Source organism: Talpa occidentalis, unplaced genomic scaffold (genome assembly GCF_014898055.3).
Source record: "Talpa occidentalis isolate TD23 unplaced genomic scaffold, MPIMG_talOcc4v2.1 talOcc4.11, whole genome shotgun sequence".
Lineage (NCBI taxonomy): Eukaryota > Metazoa > Chordata > Mammalia > Eulipotyphla > Talpidae > Talpa > Talpa occidentalis.
This window is the reverse complement of record NW_023601104.1, coordinates 78,232,474-78,250,075: the sequence shown is the minus strand read 5'-3', so window position 1 is coordinate 78,250,075 and position 17,602 is coordinate 78,232,474. Positions and strand designations below refer to the sequence as shown.

General features: G+C 46.0%; 1 protein-coding gene across 4 annotated transcripts in view; it reads left to right on the top strand.

Moving 5' to 3' along the window:
- DPF3 (double PHD fingers 3) overlaps window positions 1-17,602 on the top strand; it is a 245,745-nt gene that overhangs the window by 172,265 nt on the left and 55,878 nt on the right. For all 4 annotated transcript variants that reach the window (XM_054691432.1, XM_054691433.1, XM_054691439.1 and 1 more), the window contains 2 exons: window positions 286-423; window positions 15,448-15,576. In XM_054691432.1, coding sequence (XP_054547407.1) covers window positions 286-423; window positions 15,448-15,576 — 267 coding nt within the window. The remainder of the gene's footprint in view (window positions 1-285; window positions 424-15,447; window positions 15,577-17,602) is intronic.

Sequence of the window (17,602 nt, the reverse complement as noted above, 5' to 3'; positions counted from 1 at the left end):
AGGGGGTATGTGACTTGCCCAGGGTCTCACAGCTAGAAAACGATGAAGCTTTAATGCAACGCAACTTTCACTTTTGCTTTTATGCTTTTTCTTTCCTTGGACCCATGTTGTGATAATGGTGTTGGTTCTGTCTGGGGGCAAGGGATATTGGGGGTAGGAAACACTTTGTAAGGGAAACGCAGTTCTGGGGTGGATGGATGGGCGTGCCCGCCCGGGAGAATGGCCGCAGTGGCTGCGAGGTTGCTGACATTTCGGTTCCCTTTCCTTTCTTCTTTTCCTCTCTAGTCTGCGGCAAGCGCTACAAGAACCGTCCAGGACTCAGCTACCACTACGCTCACACTCACCTGGCCAGCGAGGAGGGGGATGAAGCCCAAGACCAGGAGACCCGGTCCCCACCCAACCACAGAAACGAGAACCACAGACGTGAGTTGCCAGTTGTTGGATGGGACAGGGAGGACGTGGGTGGGCAGGGATGTGGAGCAGCCATTTCCCCACCTCTGGCATCTCCTGGTGGCACCTGTTGTTTGGCTTCAATTCCTGTGGAGAGTTGGCTCTTTCCTCCCCCCACCCCAGCTGCCTCTGTGGTTCAGCCAAGCCCCGGGCTGGGCGGGGTGGGGCACACAGTTCTGCTCCAGAGAAAGGAAGGTAAGGGTTAAGGCAGCAGGGAAACGTCTTTCCCTGAGCACTGTCAGATAACAGACCTGCTACCCTTCCCCCCAGCTCCAGAGATCCATTCACAGCTCCTAATTGGAATTGGGCATAGCCCTTAGGGCTGTCAATGCAGAAACAAGCCAGTGTCTTCTTGGTCACCAAGAGATGTGGAATATTCTTGACCTATTCTGTAGGCTCTGTTGTAGGGGTTGCGATTTTGGTGTAGGACTCTCCTGCCTTAGAAATACTGCCTTGGGGCCTCCTGGCCCTTCACTTGAGCCCTCAACTGGCAAACATGTCCAGGGGGATCCTTGGTGGTTTGCTGGGATCTGAAGACTCAAACTCATCCTAAAGATTTGCTTACACATTTATCCTTTCTTTCCTTCCTCAACTTCCACTTGTGAATGAGGGACACAGGAAGGACAGCATTCGCCACTTGACTTCCTTCTACAATATTAAATGGGATGGGAAAATGGAATCATCAGGGCTTGCTTCAAGATGGGGACCATTCTGAGATCATTCGCTGAGGAAGAATTGTGGTCATGCCATTTGTTTTTGAGGTGACTAGTGCATTCAGGCAGTCAGCTCAGCCAACTGGTGTCCATCGGCTACCTTCACTAAATATTTGAAATAACACCCTTTGGCCAAGACCTTTCTTTGCATTCATGTGTGTTTCCCGCAGCCCCACACACTTGCTAACCATTGTTGTTTTGGTCTTTTTAATATGGGCCATTTCTCACTGGTTCATCACTTTAAAGAGCCTGTCTCCAAATATAGTCACTGTTATTGGGAGTTAGTACTTCAACATAGGAATTCTGGGGAGACAGTTTGGCCCATACTACCTGCTTTAAATCTTACTTTCAGGATTCAAGCCTTTTGTGTGACACCCTTGACTTCTTACCTACTATTGTCATCTGGACCGAACCTGAGAAGCAGGGTGGGAGGGTCTGACAGAACTTGGCTCACCTCCCCTTGCCAGCTTGAGTAGCTACAATGCTGAGGTCTCTGTCTGCTCTCTGGGGACAGCTTTCCTTGGTCCCATGTCCTTCAGAAAGGAAAATATATTGACCTGTACTGAGCGGCTGATATTTGCATTTCCCCATCTCGCCTCTTATCCCTTCTGTGATCTAAGTGGCCAAGGCATAGCTATTATCTCCTACCACGAGGAGGCTGAGAATGGTCTCCTTTGATTTAGGTTGCTATCTGGAAAGTATTATTAGCGATGATTACTCTCTCTAAAGTATTTATTAGCTGGTATTATTTTCCATCCCTCCAGTGCTGGCTTATCTCCTTTACGTCTCTTCACAAATGTCAGGCCATCCTATTCCTGGTATAGGCACTTCACTCATGCTATGGGGTTTGGAATGCTTCTCTTTTGTCACTGTCTCTTTTTTGTGTGCACGGTAACAAGAGCGGAGGAAGCTTCCTCATGGTCCCCAGGTATTAGGTTGTTGGAAAAGTCATGACATATTTTTTCCTATATTTCTAAAGCAAAAGTGGATCACAGCTTTTCTGACAACCCGACATATTGCAGACCCTCACTGCAACAGGGCAGTCTTTTCCTCAGATATTCCTGTGGTCCCCTCTCGGTGGGCTGTGGACTACCAAGATGGGCACTGCCATATTTTTCTGTTCACTGGTATCTTCTCTCACACCCATGGGTTGGTATCTTCTGCCTCCTCACCTGGAGGCCAGATGGTCTTGCTTAGGAAGGAATCTGTGTTTCCTTCTCCTAAATGGAGACATGTCCTTAAAAAAATCTCATCCAGCTACCTGTTCTCCTCTCTGTGTTCACCAGCGAGCATACTTGCTCCCACACCCCCCTTTGCCCTCTTCTCACCCTGCTGATGAGAAATCAGAGTCTTCAGAAAGGAATCATCTGACCACTCAAGGCTTTCAAATCACCAAGATGAGACTGGCTGTCCCTGGGCTTCTCTGAGGCTTCCTCACCTGAGGAAGATTCCAGAACCCTCACAAACACATTTTTAATGATATCTCATAGCTCCCTCTCTGAGAATTCTGTGAGTAACCCCAATTTTCTAGTGGGGAGGGCATGCAGAAAGACCCTTAGTATTCACAGAAGCCACCCTTTCTCTCCTCCCAATTTTTCTAGACAAATGCAAGAGACAGCTGCTCTTCCCAGGCTCTCTGCACCACACACACTACCAATTTGTTTGCTGTTCCGAATGTGTGCTCCTTTCCCTCCCACATTCCCCTGGCGAGCAGCCCCCTAACCATTTCTCGTGAGTGCTAATTGCCAGCATCATTAATACCTAGTCATTAGCTGCTCCCACTGTTTGGGGTGGGGTGGGCTCCCATCCATCCTGCCCCTAAATGCCACCAGGGCTGTGTGGTGAACTGAAGTGACAGCTCTGCAGCCTCCTGAGGTCTCAGCTTCATGATCCTCCTTGGGTATGTCTTTTGGAGGTGAGCTTAACTCTGGAGGCTAATCTGTAGCTCACCATCCCTCCCCCAAAAAGATCTGGACTTTTTTGAAATGCTGACTTTTCCCTTTTTGGCAGAGCTACAGGGGGCCCCAAGCTGCCTGTGAGCACAGGCCTAAGGGAAAACAGTCCTACAGACTCAGGAGTTTTCAGGCCCAGGCGCTGGGTTCACACCACCTGGGGTAGTAGAGACCTTTTGACTTTGGTTCTCCCGCTGTCCCTTGCAGCCTCCCCTCCAACTGTGTCTCCAGCAAAGCCCGTGGCTCATCCCTGTGTGTGCTGCTGCTGAAGGGCAGAGTGGAGCCCTGGAGCCCATGTTGATCTCCCTGCCCCCAGCCCGAGCCCCAAGCTGCCCTGAGCTGCCAGCTCAGCACTTGACCACCTTCCTCCCATCCTCCTGCCCCTCCCAGCTGACGGTCTCATGCCTTTGTTCTTTACCCAGTTTCTCATTTTCTCCTGAGGTATATTTCTTGTCCTGCAGTAGGTTTGCCTTCTTCCCTTGTGCCCTTGCCGTTCTGCCTCAACTACAGCAGCCAGAGATGCTTGGAACAAAGTCTCCCCCTTGGGAGATAGTACTTTTCTGATGGGGTCTTCCTCATCCAAGCTTCACCCTTTCCCTCCCTGTGTGAGGCTGGATTCTTCTTTCTTCCGTGGCCTTACTACCTTCTGTTCATACAAATGAAATGAAATCAGTGTGTGTGTGTGTGTGTGTGTGTGTGTCACACACAAATCTGTGAATACAAGGAAAGAGGGCTTGGGCAGTCAGGACTTGAGAGGTCCATTCTGTTGTAACCCCTAAAATGCCACTTTGGTAAACAGTCTAGAGGGACCAGGGGAACAGAAAGTGCTTGATTAGAATTCAAAAGTCCTTTGACATAGGTTCACAATGTCAAGACTTTTCTTGAATTTCTTTTTTCCTTCTCTGCACAATGGAAACCTATTATAGATGTTCTCAAGGTACTTTTTTGGGGTGGGGTAAGTGGGTTGGTGTAGGCCTTTATGAGATCCTGGACCGGAATGGAAAAGCTATATAAATAAATTTAGTCCCGCCTGTCCATCTGTCCATCTGTCCATCCATCCACCCCTCCACTGAGTGAGCATTTACTGAATGCTGTCTTGGCCCTTGTCTTTGAGGAGCGTACAGTCTAAAGTGGGAGTGTCTAATAAGGGCAGACACAAAAAGTTGAAGGAGCAAAAGACCCAAGGACGCAGCACACTTTTTAGGATGGTGGTGTTCAAAGGGTGGCTTCTGTGTCCCCGGGGAGCTTCTTGGAAAGGCAGAGGACCTGAAACAGAAGTTCTGGGGGTGGGGATCAGCAGTCTATGTTTTAAACTGACGTTTAGGATATTCTGATGCACAAGAAAGCCTAAGAACATTGCATGAGGGGATTTGCAAGGGCTTTACTGAGGAGGTGATGTTCAAGTTAGAATGAGGAAAGATTTCTGGGGCGGGTGAGGGCTCCTATCCAGAGGGAACTATATGTACAAAGTCAGAGAAGTCTGAAAAAGCTTGGTGCATCCAGCCAGTGATTATAGTTGGGACTGAGCACAGTATAGGATTTTGGGGATGTAGAAGAAGGTGGAGATGTAGTCAGGGGCCACAGTTGGATGTGTCTTCTACGCTGGACCATGTATTTGTCATCCTGTAGGAAATTGAGAACCACAGTAACAATTACTAGAATAACAGATGATTTATAAATAAATTTGTCTGGCACATTATTAGTTGTGATATGGTCTATCTCTTTTATCTAATAGCAGAAATAAGTATAAAATGCTCTATAGCATACTTGGAGCTCCTAAGAGGGAAATGTTTTTTTAAAATATGGGTCTATAAAATTACTTCAAGCCTATTTCTCTGGTCCCCGGGATGGAAGTGGGGTTGCCTGAGGGGCCCGGATGTCTCGGTCCTCTGTTTTGGGTGCTGTGTCTGGCACACAGGCTGTCAGCATCTGTGCAGGAAGAAAGGGCCCCGGCTTGTGTGCCTCGGGAGGGCATCTTGTGCTCTGTGGGACTGAAAGAGGAGGGCTGAGTTGATTAAGGGTAATGTTGGCTGATTAGATAATCTGAAAATTAGTCTGATAATGTGCAAATTGTCTAAAAGAAGTGCATGATGTCATTGTTTCACTGATGGGAAAGATCTAACAGATGTTATTAGTCTTCTGACATCTCTGTCCTCTAACATATGGCCCAGGGGCAATGAATGCAGCTTTAAGAGATAGAGAGAATTACCTTTGATGCAGCTTAAGAATTTTGGATCACTCTGAAAGGTGCCTGAAATGCCAGAAAGCCAACACAACCAGCCACGTGCCCAACCTCAACGCAGGAATTTAGGCTTTGTTACAGGGGAGAGGGCAAGATTCAGATATAGGTTCTGATTGGAAAAGTGAGCTGCTTCTTGCTTTCTGCAGAGGGAATTTAGAAACTAGGAATAAGTGTTCTTTAGATGAATTATTATTTAACTAATCAGTATACAGATGACAAAGCCAAGAAGAACCTGGAAAGTTGCTCTGACCTTGGAGGGTGAGTTGGAGTTAATTTGCCAGATCTCTGGATCATCCTCACTCTTGTCCTGTGGCTGAGGGCAGGGCTGTGGAATCGGGAAGGCCAGGGTGTGATCAGAGCCCTGGCACTCTGCCATCTTCCATCTGTGTAAAGGTGGTCAGTTACCTATGCTGCCCTGCCCCTTTGTTGCCTCATCTGTAAAATGGAGAGAGTAATCCTATTGATCTCATGGCATTGCCAGGGGTCTTCACTGGCATGAAGATGAGATGACGTAGGTGTTTGGTATCACGCCTGCACATCATGAGTGCTAATATCCTATTTCTGTCCTGTTTGGACCATCAGAGCCTGTCTGTGACCACAGGTGGCTGATCTGAGTCAGGACCCATTTGCACTTACGTGATACTGGACAGCTGATGTCTGTGGGGTCTCAGGCATAACTATTGCAGCCTGAGCTGGCCCTGGCATGTGCCTTGCTAAATCTTAGATATGGATTCCTTCTTCATAGGCTAAACATGGGCATTTATTGAGTATTCACTGTGCACAGGGCACTCATGGAGCTAAGTGTAGTTGGGTTTCGGAACAGACATAACGAAGTCTCAGCTCTATGAGAACTTCCTTTTTGATTGAGAAGTAAGATGGGTGCATGAAACCCAGCAATGTCAAGTGTGGTGTCTCTATTTATGATCCCATTTCCCTGGAATCACACATCCACCTGCCTCTTGCTTTTCTGTGGGCCTGTCTTATTTTCTCATTTTTGGCCTAATTACCTAGAGTGTTCAGGATGGAAGACTTCCAGGTACTGAGCCATGCTGATGACAACAGTGATACTTGCTGACATTCCCTGGATGTGTCAGATACTGTGCTAAGCGGCCACATTGATCTCATTCATTCCTCACAGTAACCCAATGAGGTAGGTGCTGTATCCCGCGGAGGACACCAAGCACACTAAGGCCGAGGGATGTGGCCAGGGACATGGAGCGTGAATGTGAATTCTCCAATCATCTGTCCCTTCTTGGGAAAGCTTAGTTATTTAGACCTTTGACCTCCCCCCCACCCCGTGTTATCAGAAATAAAGTTATTTTTCATCTAGGAGATGAAAGAGGGCAAGAAATTAAACACCTCTTATCAGGCACTTTACACGCATCAGCTCATGTGATGTTCACAAGTTAAGAGGCACATGCCATTATGTTATCATTTTACAGAAGAGGAAACTGAGGCCAAGCAAGGTTGAGTCCCATGTCACATGGTCAGCAAGGTGGCAGCTGAGATGTGAAAATGCTTGAGTTGGACGCCATTCAGTTGTTTCAGGGTATTGGAACCCCAAATGAGGGAGCCTTGTCTTAGCCTAGGATCTTTGTCAAGATCCTACTGCTGTTGCTTAATTTTTATCTATAAGCCAGTTGTCAAATGCATTATATTGAATAGTGATTTTTTAAAAGTAATGAATGTGTTAATGGGCACCATCTTAGCACAGGCTGCCACAACAAAATAGCATAGAACTGGGTGCTTAAACAATAAGAGTTTATTTCTGGAAGTCTCAGATAAAGGTGTCAGCAGGGTGTCTGGTGAGAACTCTCCTGGGTTGGAGGTAACCTTTCCTTGATGTATGTGGGTGGAGAGAGAGAAGAAAACTTTATGGGGGCGGGGGCCTCTTCTTCTAAGGACTCCAATCCCACCACGAGGGCCTTATCCTCATGACCTCATCTAAATTTAGTTAACTACTAAAGTCCCATCTCTAAATACTGTTACTTTGGGGGTTAGGGCTTCAATATAGGAGTCTGGGGGGAACCATAATTCAGTCCGTAGTCTTCAAAACTAACATTAGCTTTTAGTGATGTCATGTGGACCCTGCTCCCCAATATAAATTCTGCTTGAGTTTAATTTATAAATGAGTTTTACCATAAAAAACCCACACAATAATGCCTTCAATAATTTTCCTATATCTTTCTCTTTTAGTCTGTAACTAATTGTCTTTTTTAATTCTTCTGACTCTTCTGATCCCTTCCTTCTTTAAAAAAGTGCTTGTGCCAGAAAAATTATAGGGTTCATCCTTGGCTCTTTGTTTTCTTTCACTACCATATTAGCTCCCCTTCAAAAAATATACCCCAAATCTGTCTCCATCCTCCTACCCTCTGCTGGCTCCCGCTTGGGTCATCACAACTTCTTTATTGGCCTCCCAGACTCTTTCAGGGCCCTCGTCACTGAGCTGGGCTGCCCCTGGCTCTGTGGTCTCGTGACTGTCTCCTGATACTCAGGTCTGATGCTGGAGGTTCATCCTTCTCTTTTCCTGAACACTGTTTTTCCGTCTGGATGATTAAAAAAAACCCCACTAATCCATTGTGGATGCTTGGGGTTGTCATACGTGAGTCCGGTGGAGGTGGGGGTGAGGAGGGATAAGGTTGCTTAAGAGAGTTAAGGGGCTTGATTAATTCTAACACACAATAATAATATCTTGGCATCATAAATGGGTGAAGCTTATCTGGCTCTAAAGCACAGAGATGTCCTGTAATTCTCAAAGGGGAATGACACCACTTCATTCCAAGCCCTATTGACTCTATAGTTACTCTCAAATTAAATGTTACCCCTTCCACTGACTCATTTGGTGGCAATAAGTTGCTACACCAGGGCATGAACTGACCCACATGACCTTCCACTGGAAAATGGAAATATTTCCTGTGCTTTTCCTAATCAGCGCCAAGAAAAGTAATCAGCTTTGCTTCATCTTTTTCTCCATTTTCTGAAACATCAGTGACAGAGCTGGGGTGGCCGGCCTAAGGCAGGAGCACAGAGGTCACTGCTGATGGGTCACATGACCACCTAGCTGCAGAGCTGGGGTCCAAACTCCCGGCAAATTGCCATTCTTAACCAAATACAGCCATTGAGATTCCTTATGTGCACAGATGTGTTTTTGTTTTTTACGGCACACGTGGTTTTTTGGAGTCAGTATTTGCAAAGTGTGTATGTAACTGTGTGAGTTGTAGATTCTGTAAAGATGGTGAAGAAGGAAGGAACCGGAAAGGTGGATGACTGACACTACATTTAAATACTTTTATGGAGATCCTGTAGCTGCCCAGACACACAGTAGGATGGGGCTCATGTTCTCATTGGCTGCTGCAGGACTCCATGCAAGAGACCAAGCATGGAGTCCAGGGGACTCTGGGACCAACCCAGAGTCTGGGGGTGCTGAATTCCTCCCATTTTGGTTTTCCAAGAAATGTCTAAGGGGGTGGATTCCTGTGGGAGGGGAGGCCCAAAGGCTATCTCCATCACAGCCCTATTCTCTCTAAGGCCCCCTGCACCCCAGGACTCCTACTCCCCACTCTTCCTCGCTCCTCTTATGAACAGAACTGCTGCTGCCGGTGCCTTAGAATGCCACTCAGTACTTGAGGGACTCATCACATCTCCTGAACTCCTAATCCTTGACTTTCCTTTGCTCAACCTTTTTTTTTTTTTTAACCCCTGAAAAAGCCTCTCTGAAGATTTGCCCATCCTTTCATTAACTATTTATCGTGAGTGCTATGCCAGTCCCTGTGCCAGGTGCTGGGCATTCGGAGATGAAAGACGTGCTCCTGCCCTCAGGGAGCTCATGGCTAATCTGTAAAGAGACGCGGGCACAAATAAGAAGCAATGATGAAAGACGGAGTTTCTCTGGGTTTGGGACACTTTCCTGGCTCTTTCACCCTATTACAAATCCTCAGTACACCTGAAAGAAAACTGAATACATCATCTAGCATAGTCTCTTGCCTCTAGATAGGGACCCATTCGAACAGCTCACAGCTAGGGAAACCTGGCCAGACCATGCCTGTCCCTGTTTAATCACCTCCCTTTCCAGCTCTCTAGTGGCCTGTGCTGCCATCTTAGCTCATTGTGCCTCATGTTGTCCTTGGCAATATGGAGTGTGGCGATTTAGCTCCATCCATAAACTTGAAGATGTATTAAGTCAGCTCTTGGCCTTTCTTCCTCAGGTAGATTAATCCCAGGCATCAGCAGCACCGCCTCTCCTTAATCCTTCCCATGCGTTCACATTGTCCTCAATGCAGGTGGCAAAATGGCCCACAAACAAGAGTGAGTTCTTTGCCTTTGAGGGCTCTAATGGCCTAAAGGCCACTGGTGAGTGGACCCCACTGTCCCTTTCTTCACCAGGTTCCCCCCACCCCCTGCCTTTCCACATTCAGGTAGGAAGGCATCATTTGTCTTCCTCCGGGGGCCCCAGGGCAGGACCTGAGCTGTAATTAGGTAGCCAAGAAGAACCAGTCTGAATGGAATCCCAATGTTTTTATTCCTTGGATCTGTGGGATTTATTTTTTCATCAGTTCTAAGGAAGCAATGAAAAAAAGGTGCCAGGTCTTGGGGATAATTTATATGAGTAAACACGTAAGGAGTAGGGTGAGCAAGAGCATGAGAATTAAGGCCATTTATCCAGGCTTTGAGGCTCTGTTTGCCCTCTGGTCCAGCCTTCCCCACAGTCTTCATCTCGCCACTTTAACCCTCTCCTGTCCTGCTCCCCATCGGCTGCCACAGAGCTCTCCACAGCTGCCTTCTCTGCCCCAGCCTTCCGCCTGCCTCTCCCTGCCCCTCCCATGTCCCTCATTAAGGACTGGGTGGAAGGGAGCAGGATGTGGCCGTGGCCTCCAGCTGAGGCCTGCTTGCTGATTCTGAAGGGAAAGCACGTTGACTGACACCCTCGCTCCTCACCCTCCCAGTCTCTGAAGCTTCCTGCGCTGGCCTGGCTGGTCCAGCGTGTCCTGTGTGGCCAGCCTGGGGCAGCTGCCTTTCTGCTTTCCCTCTCCCCTTTTCTTTACTCTGTCCTCCAAAGATGCGCTCTGCACAGCCAAGTGGCACTGGGCTAGGATGCTTTACACTTGAGAGATGAAGTAATAACAGGTGGCAAGACCAGAGGCTGTCGGAGCCCAGGATTCCGGTTGCCATGGAAACATGTCAGACCTGTGGAGGGCCAGGAACTGTCAGCCATGGAGGGTGGTGGGGGAGACTGGCGAGAGGGGCAAGGAGAGGCACAGCTCCGCCTGGAGGGCTCTCCTCATTGTCCCCAGATTCCCCAAGGACTGTGCACCCCAACTAGCAGGCTCTGAAGAACACCCGGGGGCTGAGCCTGGGGCTGGGTATGGGCACGGAGTGTGGCCTCGTTTGTCTGCACCAGGCCCTGGCAGGCAGGCTGAGAGACTGCTCAGGATGTGAAGTCACACGCTTGTGTATGTGCCACGGAGGAGCCTCAACTTCTGGCTTGCTTCCCACTTCACTAGGACACTCGGGAGGCAGCTCTGCTCTCGGAAGAGCCTGATGAGGGCTGTTGCCGCTTACTGTGGCCAGACTGTCCCTGCCACTTGTCCTTTCTAAAGAGTGGCAGGCCTCCCGCCGCAGACATCAGATGGATGGGGGAATAGGCGGCCCTGCACGGGTGGTAGTTTCACAGATTTAGGGCCTTGTTTGCCTTAGACACATGGCCCGATTGAAGTGAAAAACCCTATGAAGTATACTAATACCGCTCTAGAATGATGCTCACCCTTTACTGAGTGTGGCGGTGGACTGTTTGGGGTTTGGTTTTTACTCTTGAGTTTGATTTACTGGAACCCTTCCTCCCTTCCTTTTGCATTTCCTCATGAACCTTTATCCTGATTTCCATTCTCCCCCCACCTCCCTTTGCGTTTTGTAGAGCTATCTCCCTCAGGTACATTCCTAAACTCTTAAGGCTCCTTTATTTTCTCAGCAGCTTCCTTGTAGCTCTTATATGATCTCAGTCCATGAACATTAATCAACAGAAAACCAAATCCATCATTGCAGATGCTGCCATCGAGATACCACTCTGGTCTCTGCCCTCCCCGTCATCTTATTCTATAAAGCAGGACTCAATTTCCCATAAGCAGAAGCAGAATCTCTATTTAAATCCCACTTGCGAGGTCTGGGAGAGCTTCCTATTTATAGTAAAATCCTTTTTATAATGATCTCATATACTATACCAGGAAATTGCTCACGGCTGGGTCAGGCCATAGGCCAATATAGCCATGGTGTGAGCTTTACTTTAAAAAAAAGTTCTTCATGAGCCTCTGGAATTCTCTGGAGATGTGTTTTCACAGAGTATATGCCAATAAACAGGATCACCTGGGATGGATTACTGTAGTAGGGCATTACATTTAAGTTCAAAGGGAATTTCTGGTTTTTATTAGGACAGTCTCAATAATTTTAATCACTTTGGGCTTCGTAAATATCATATTGGGTGAATTAAGATGCCTCTAAAGAGATTTATGAAATATTTTATATGCAAAGGATGTCCCAAAAGTGTTTGCCTGTGGACTTCCCAGGAGGCAGAGGAGTGTGGTTAGAGGCAGAGCCTATCTTGGGACACAGACACCTGAGGTGCTTCACAAGCCAGAGTCTTAATCTCATTGGACTTCAGTTACCTCATCTGTCAATTAATCCCTACTTTACTCAGTTTTTGTGATAATCAATGAAATTACATGCAAAGCATCTACCATAAGATCTATCACAGCTTTGTAGCTTAATAATTGTCTGTTTTTTTACTTCTAAAACTTGAACCAAGAGAGAGGCTGAGTGGGTGGGTGCAGCCTGGTGTCCCTTTTCAGGAGATAATGAATCATAGTTTATGCTTTTTGGGGCATGTTTGTATGTGCTGGTGTTTCATCTACCATAGTGGAGATCCAGCATTACTCTTTACAGCTTAAGGCCCTTGACCTACTGCTCTTGTGTACTCTGGGAAGGCAGTGTGGGACCAGGCCAGATGGCTGACCCATCCATTAGGTCATGGTCCAGCCCTCCTCTCCAAGGACTGGGAAAATAAACCAGTGAATGGTGTTCAGAGACAGGTGGCTCTGCCACAGGGAAAGCAACCACAGTGCTCTGTCCCCCTTGGAGGAGGCCAAATGCCTTATCTCCAAGGGCCCCGCCATTTCCATACTTATGCTTGGTCAAGAAGCTGCCTACCTGCCTCTCTGCCTTCCTTTTCTAGGCTGTTCACCCCACCTGTTGTTAACTATTTCCTGTAACTATTAACTCTGTACCCTGTGTGCTATTTGCACAGGGATCTGAAGATCATTTAAAAATGGGGTGATGAGGTGGTAGAGCAAGAGAAGGGTCATAAATGTGATGGCAACATTGTCCTCTTCCAAGGTCATTTCTGGCTGGGGAATATGGGAGAGGTCCATGGGAGAACTCTTAACCCCAAAAATCAATCCTAAATACCCCAAAATTTAAGAGAATCAGATATAAAAGCTATTGATTTATCTATCCCAAGATATTTTACCTAGCTGGAAGGAAGCTTTGAGCTAATGTGGGAAGATAGGAGGAAAAGAAAAGAATGTTGCTGGAAACAAGCATACCTCACACCTGTTCACTATCACTTTCTATATTGGGCCATTGATAGATGAATATAGTAACCCCCATCCTCCTCCTACACCTCCCTCCCCACAAAATATGTCATAACTGCACACATCAGGGTTTACATCTAGTTTTTGAGCATCTTCCTCAATGCCTTGGCTAAACACTTTTTATGGCCAACAACCAGCACACATCTGTGCGGGGACTCTGCTCTGACTCAGTTGCTCAGAAACTTCTCCTCATCAGATATATTCAATTCTGTTCCTTTTGTCTTCTTATATAGGCTCATTTCTCCATCACTGCTTTTCTCTACTAGATCATTCCTGAAATTTTTATTTCTGGCAATATTCAAGTCCTTGACCAATGGAGTGTTTTACCAATGGTCTGTTGCTGGTATAAACTGTAAAGAATTATCTGGAAGTTATTCCGTATTCTACTTCTTCATCCTCATAATTCACAAGAGATACAGTGTCTTAGAGAAAAACAGATTCTTTACTGGCTTAAGGGTTTTATGAAAGGGGAAGAAATCACATAATAGGAAGTCCCTGAGAGAGGGGGAAAGAGATGGATGATGAGACTGGGCCTCTTGAGAGTTTTAGTGGGTTGATATACATGAGTCTCTCTGATTGCTTTTCATGCAGGAAGAAGCGACCTAAGTCGTGATTGGCATCTCCATATTTTATATTTAATAATTGTCAATCATGAAATTTAGCTTTGGTTTACCTTTAGCCCTTAAATTTAATATCCCCTTCTTCCTGTTCACCTTTTGATTGATTTTCATAATAGCCTCCTAATGAGGAAACCCTGAGTTTATTTGCTTCCTAGGCATGTTTGAATTTCGTAAGAGAGTTCTAAAAATGGTTAAGATGGCACCAAGAAGGAACAAGGGACACTAGTGCTTCTGGATTTGGGCAATGAAGATTTTCTAGGTAGACTAAAATTTTTGCAGACATGCTGATTTTTGGAGATGATTTGTAAAACCGTTCTGTATGATGTGCAGATGTCTTGAGATGCAGTGACTGATAAAGAAAAACCCACACTCAGCAGGCCACAGGGTATGGCCAGCTTCTCTGTCTGCCCCAAACAGCCTACACTTTTCTTGCAGAGAATTGTCTGCCTCCCTGAAGATGAAAATCAATGACTTAGAAACTGATTAAACAATCCAAATAGCAACTGATAAATGGATTAACCCTCTATAATGTAATTCCACAAGCTTTTGTCTTCCGCCTTCCCCAGGTAAGTTTTTCTATTCCTGGAGGCAAAGCAGAGGCATGGAGTAAGCTAAGGCCAGAGGGAATCATATTAAAGTGGGTGAATCCGTTTATCACTTACTGTCTGGATGGTATTTGTGCTCACATATCTGCTTCCTTTTACAGATTTGTACCCTACGGGACCCTGATTAATGTTAGCCAGTGAATAATGAAAGATAGCAGGAGACATTGGGTATAGCGTGGAGGAAGATACCCTAGTGGTTTAGGCTGATCCTATAAACCTCCATTCCTTTCTTCTTAGCTGCAAACAGGGCGTATTAATGTGACAAAGAAATGTCCACAATAGGGATAGAAAAACAGGAAAAATGGAGGCATTTCTCCATACAAAGAAACTACCTGGCCAAGCCTTTTCAACTAGCCCCTGGAAACCGAGCATGATTTCAATGCTCCAGGATATGGACTGTTCTTGCAAAGCTTTGTTTTCAAGAACATATCCTAAGATTTTCCTTTGCTTTTGTGTAACACCTGTCTGCATGACTGGCTTATGAAGATCTAAAGCCTCGAGATGTGCTTGCTCACTCATCATTTAACCCATCTCTGGCATGAGGCTGAGCTAAGTGTCCAGTTCTGATTCTTGGGGTCTGGCAGTTGGGGTCTATTGATTAACTAGTCCTGGATGCATTCCATGACCAACAATTCTGGATTTCAAGAAAATGAGACCACACCAGAGTGGACACCTGTGCACCTGCCAAGATATTCTTCAGAGCTCCCAAGAGCATCTTCAGTGTCCTTCCTGGAAATGATCACCCCTCGGTGATGCTTTGTTTTCCAAAAGAGACAGGGGGAGAATCTTCTAAACGAGAGCATCTATCCAGCATTGACTTGTCTCTGTCCCTCTAGTGAACCACTGTCTGTGGTTGCCACCTGCCAGTTGGATCCTTGGCTCATTGGAGCTCATTGTTCAGGGTTCACTTAAGGAGTAGTAGGCCTTCTGGTGCTTTGTGCCTTTAAGAATGTGGTCACATGAGCTAGGTAACTTCTACGAAAACATAGATCTGGAAAATAATGCAAAAATCAAACTCAACTCTGCATGGCTTGCAAGGCATTATTACTGTTGAACAAAGAAGCAGAGAGAAAACAGCCCAATTTAACAACTCGATTGTAACAAAATCTCAGATACTAAGCTTTGTATTCTTTCTGGAGCAGATCTGGCCAAACTCTGGGAGGAGACGGGTCAGTAGAAACTCATGTCAGTCTAACAGTGGATTTAAAAAAATTTTTTTCCACAGCCCAGAAAGGACCGGATGGGACAGTCATTCCCAATAACTACTGTGACTTCTGCTTGGGGGGCTCTAACTTGAACAAGAAGAGTGGGCGGCCAGAAGAGCTGGTGTCGTGTGCAGACTGTGGACGCTCTGGTGAGTGTGGCCCCTTCTTGCATGGTGTGCGGTAGCCAGGAACTGCTCCACTTGCATTCCTCTGCCATCTTTTGGGTGGTGGGGCTCAAAGGGCGGAGTGGTGATTTCCGGTGGAGAGGGGTTTGCAGGTCTTTTGCTATTTTTCTTCTTTGGGTCTTAAGAATCAAAAGTTATGTCTTGGGATCCGGGGAAAAGGGGAAAGAAGTTTTGACTTGTGTCCGGGCCTTTCCATGAGGTGGCTATTTCCTTGCATGTGTTGGTATGGACGTCCGTGAGATAGTGTAGACACCTGGAGACAAAGGCAGCTTGCTTCCTTGTGTCGGGTGATGTGCATGGAACAAAAAGATGTGTTTGTCCTGTGGAAGTGTCTGGGGGAAAACTGGAAGAGTATGGAAACATAAATATTGGGAGAGCACGTACATCTTGAACTGGGGGAGTCAGAGACCCCTGGGTTCCTGGGTAGATGCATAAACACCACCTCCATTGACCACTCATCTCATTTTCTCCTGTGGAACAGACAAAGGAGACCCTGACAGATCAGAGAGGTGAAAGAGCAGGCCTTCTAAGGGCTAATATGGAATAGACTTAGCATTTTTTTTTAAATTTTCATCTTTAACTTCTTCAAAGACTGTAATAACAAAAAAGATTTTGGTCTTATTTTTTCATCCTTAAAATGAGTTCAGTTTTTCAAGTTTTGTTCAAGCTCTTTTGTTTTTCAACTCTAACCATACCATGATTTTTGGCTGGTCCTGGTTGGCTGTTACTACCTATTTTTTTTATATTGTTTTATAACCGCTGACGAGTAGGTGATACTGTTCAATTGTATATTTGGTTTCAGCAATGAGGGGTCCTTCCTGTTTCTACCTGTCTGCCCAATATCTTTTCAACTCCTAGTCCCAAGAGACGGACTGAGATGACCACACCTCGGTTTACCTTAGTAACTTAGTTTTTCCCTTATGTTGTCTGCAAACCTTGTCATTAGTCCTTTTATATTTGGTGTTTATGTTGTTTAGATTTTAAGACTGACTTGAATCAGTTATCAGAAAAGGACTGTGGTTTCCATTGCACACAACTCTTAACATGTAATTTTTAAGGACCCTAAAATAGTGGCCCATTTTTGCTTTCCTGTCAATTCGTTTACTATCCAAACCCTGAACCTATTACTCTACTGGTGCCAGTAGAGAGAGGGCCCTTGTGATAGTGATAGTGGGCCTTAAGTTTTAGATAGTTAAAAAGAAAACAAAACCATTGAAACTCAATTCCCTGTTTCTTAGAAGGAAGTGATCAGACAAAATCTTTACCCAGCAAAGTCACTTGGGGGCGTGATATTCTAGGCAGAATGTTAAGGACTGCTGTGGATTTGGGGTACTTTAGAAAGGGCAACTTCAGAGTTCTCTTTAAAAAAACAGCTATCATTTCCTTCTTTCCCTGCATAAGATGGAGCCCTTGAGTCTGATCTTTGGGGTACTAGAAGTGGCAGTTGTTTTTTTCTACCCAGAGCCTCTCTCTTCACATGCAGTCTTTGTTCAGCTTTGGCTTCTCAGGATCTGTGTGCTCTGTGACTCAGGGGACCATTTGACACCAGCCTAGGCCTTGTCATTGTATTTGTCCAGGATTAATTCTGGTGGATACTTTAGTCAAGGTCTGACTTTGATGTTCCTGAAACAGTGATACCTTGGAGATAACAAATGGGTGGCATTAACCCCTAGAACATGCTTGTTCAGAGAGGGGGGAAATACTTCTCTAGGGCTTTCCTGGAGTCCTTCCAAGGAGAGCATGGAGCTCGGTAGGGCTGCCTTTCTCTTCCATCTGCCCCACTTTCTCTGTTTCCTGGGGAGAAAGTGAGATTCCTGAAATGGACACCAGATGTGGCACATCATAGCCTCATTTGGGGGCAGTCCTGGGGCCCATTTTGAATGTGAAAAGGTTTAAATCTGAATTTTACAGATTTCAGTATTAACTCTATCTTACTAGGTTTTTTAACCCCCAGTTCCCACTTACTTATGCTTTGAGTTAGATTTGATGA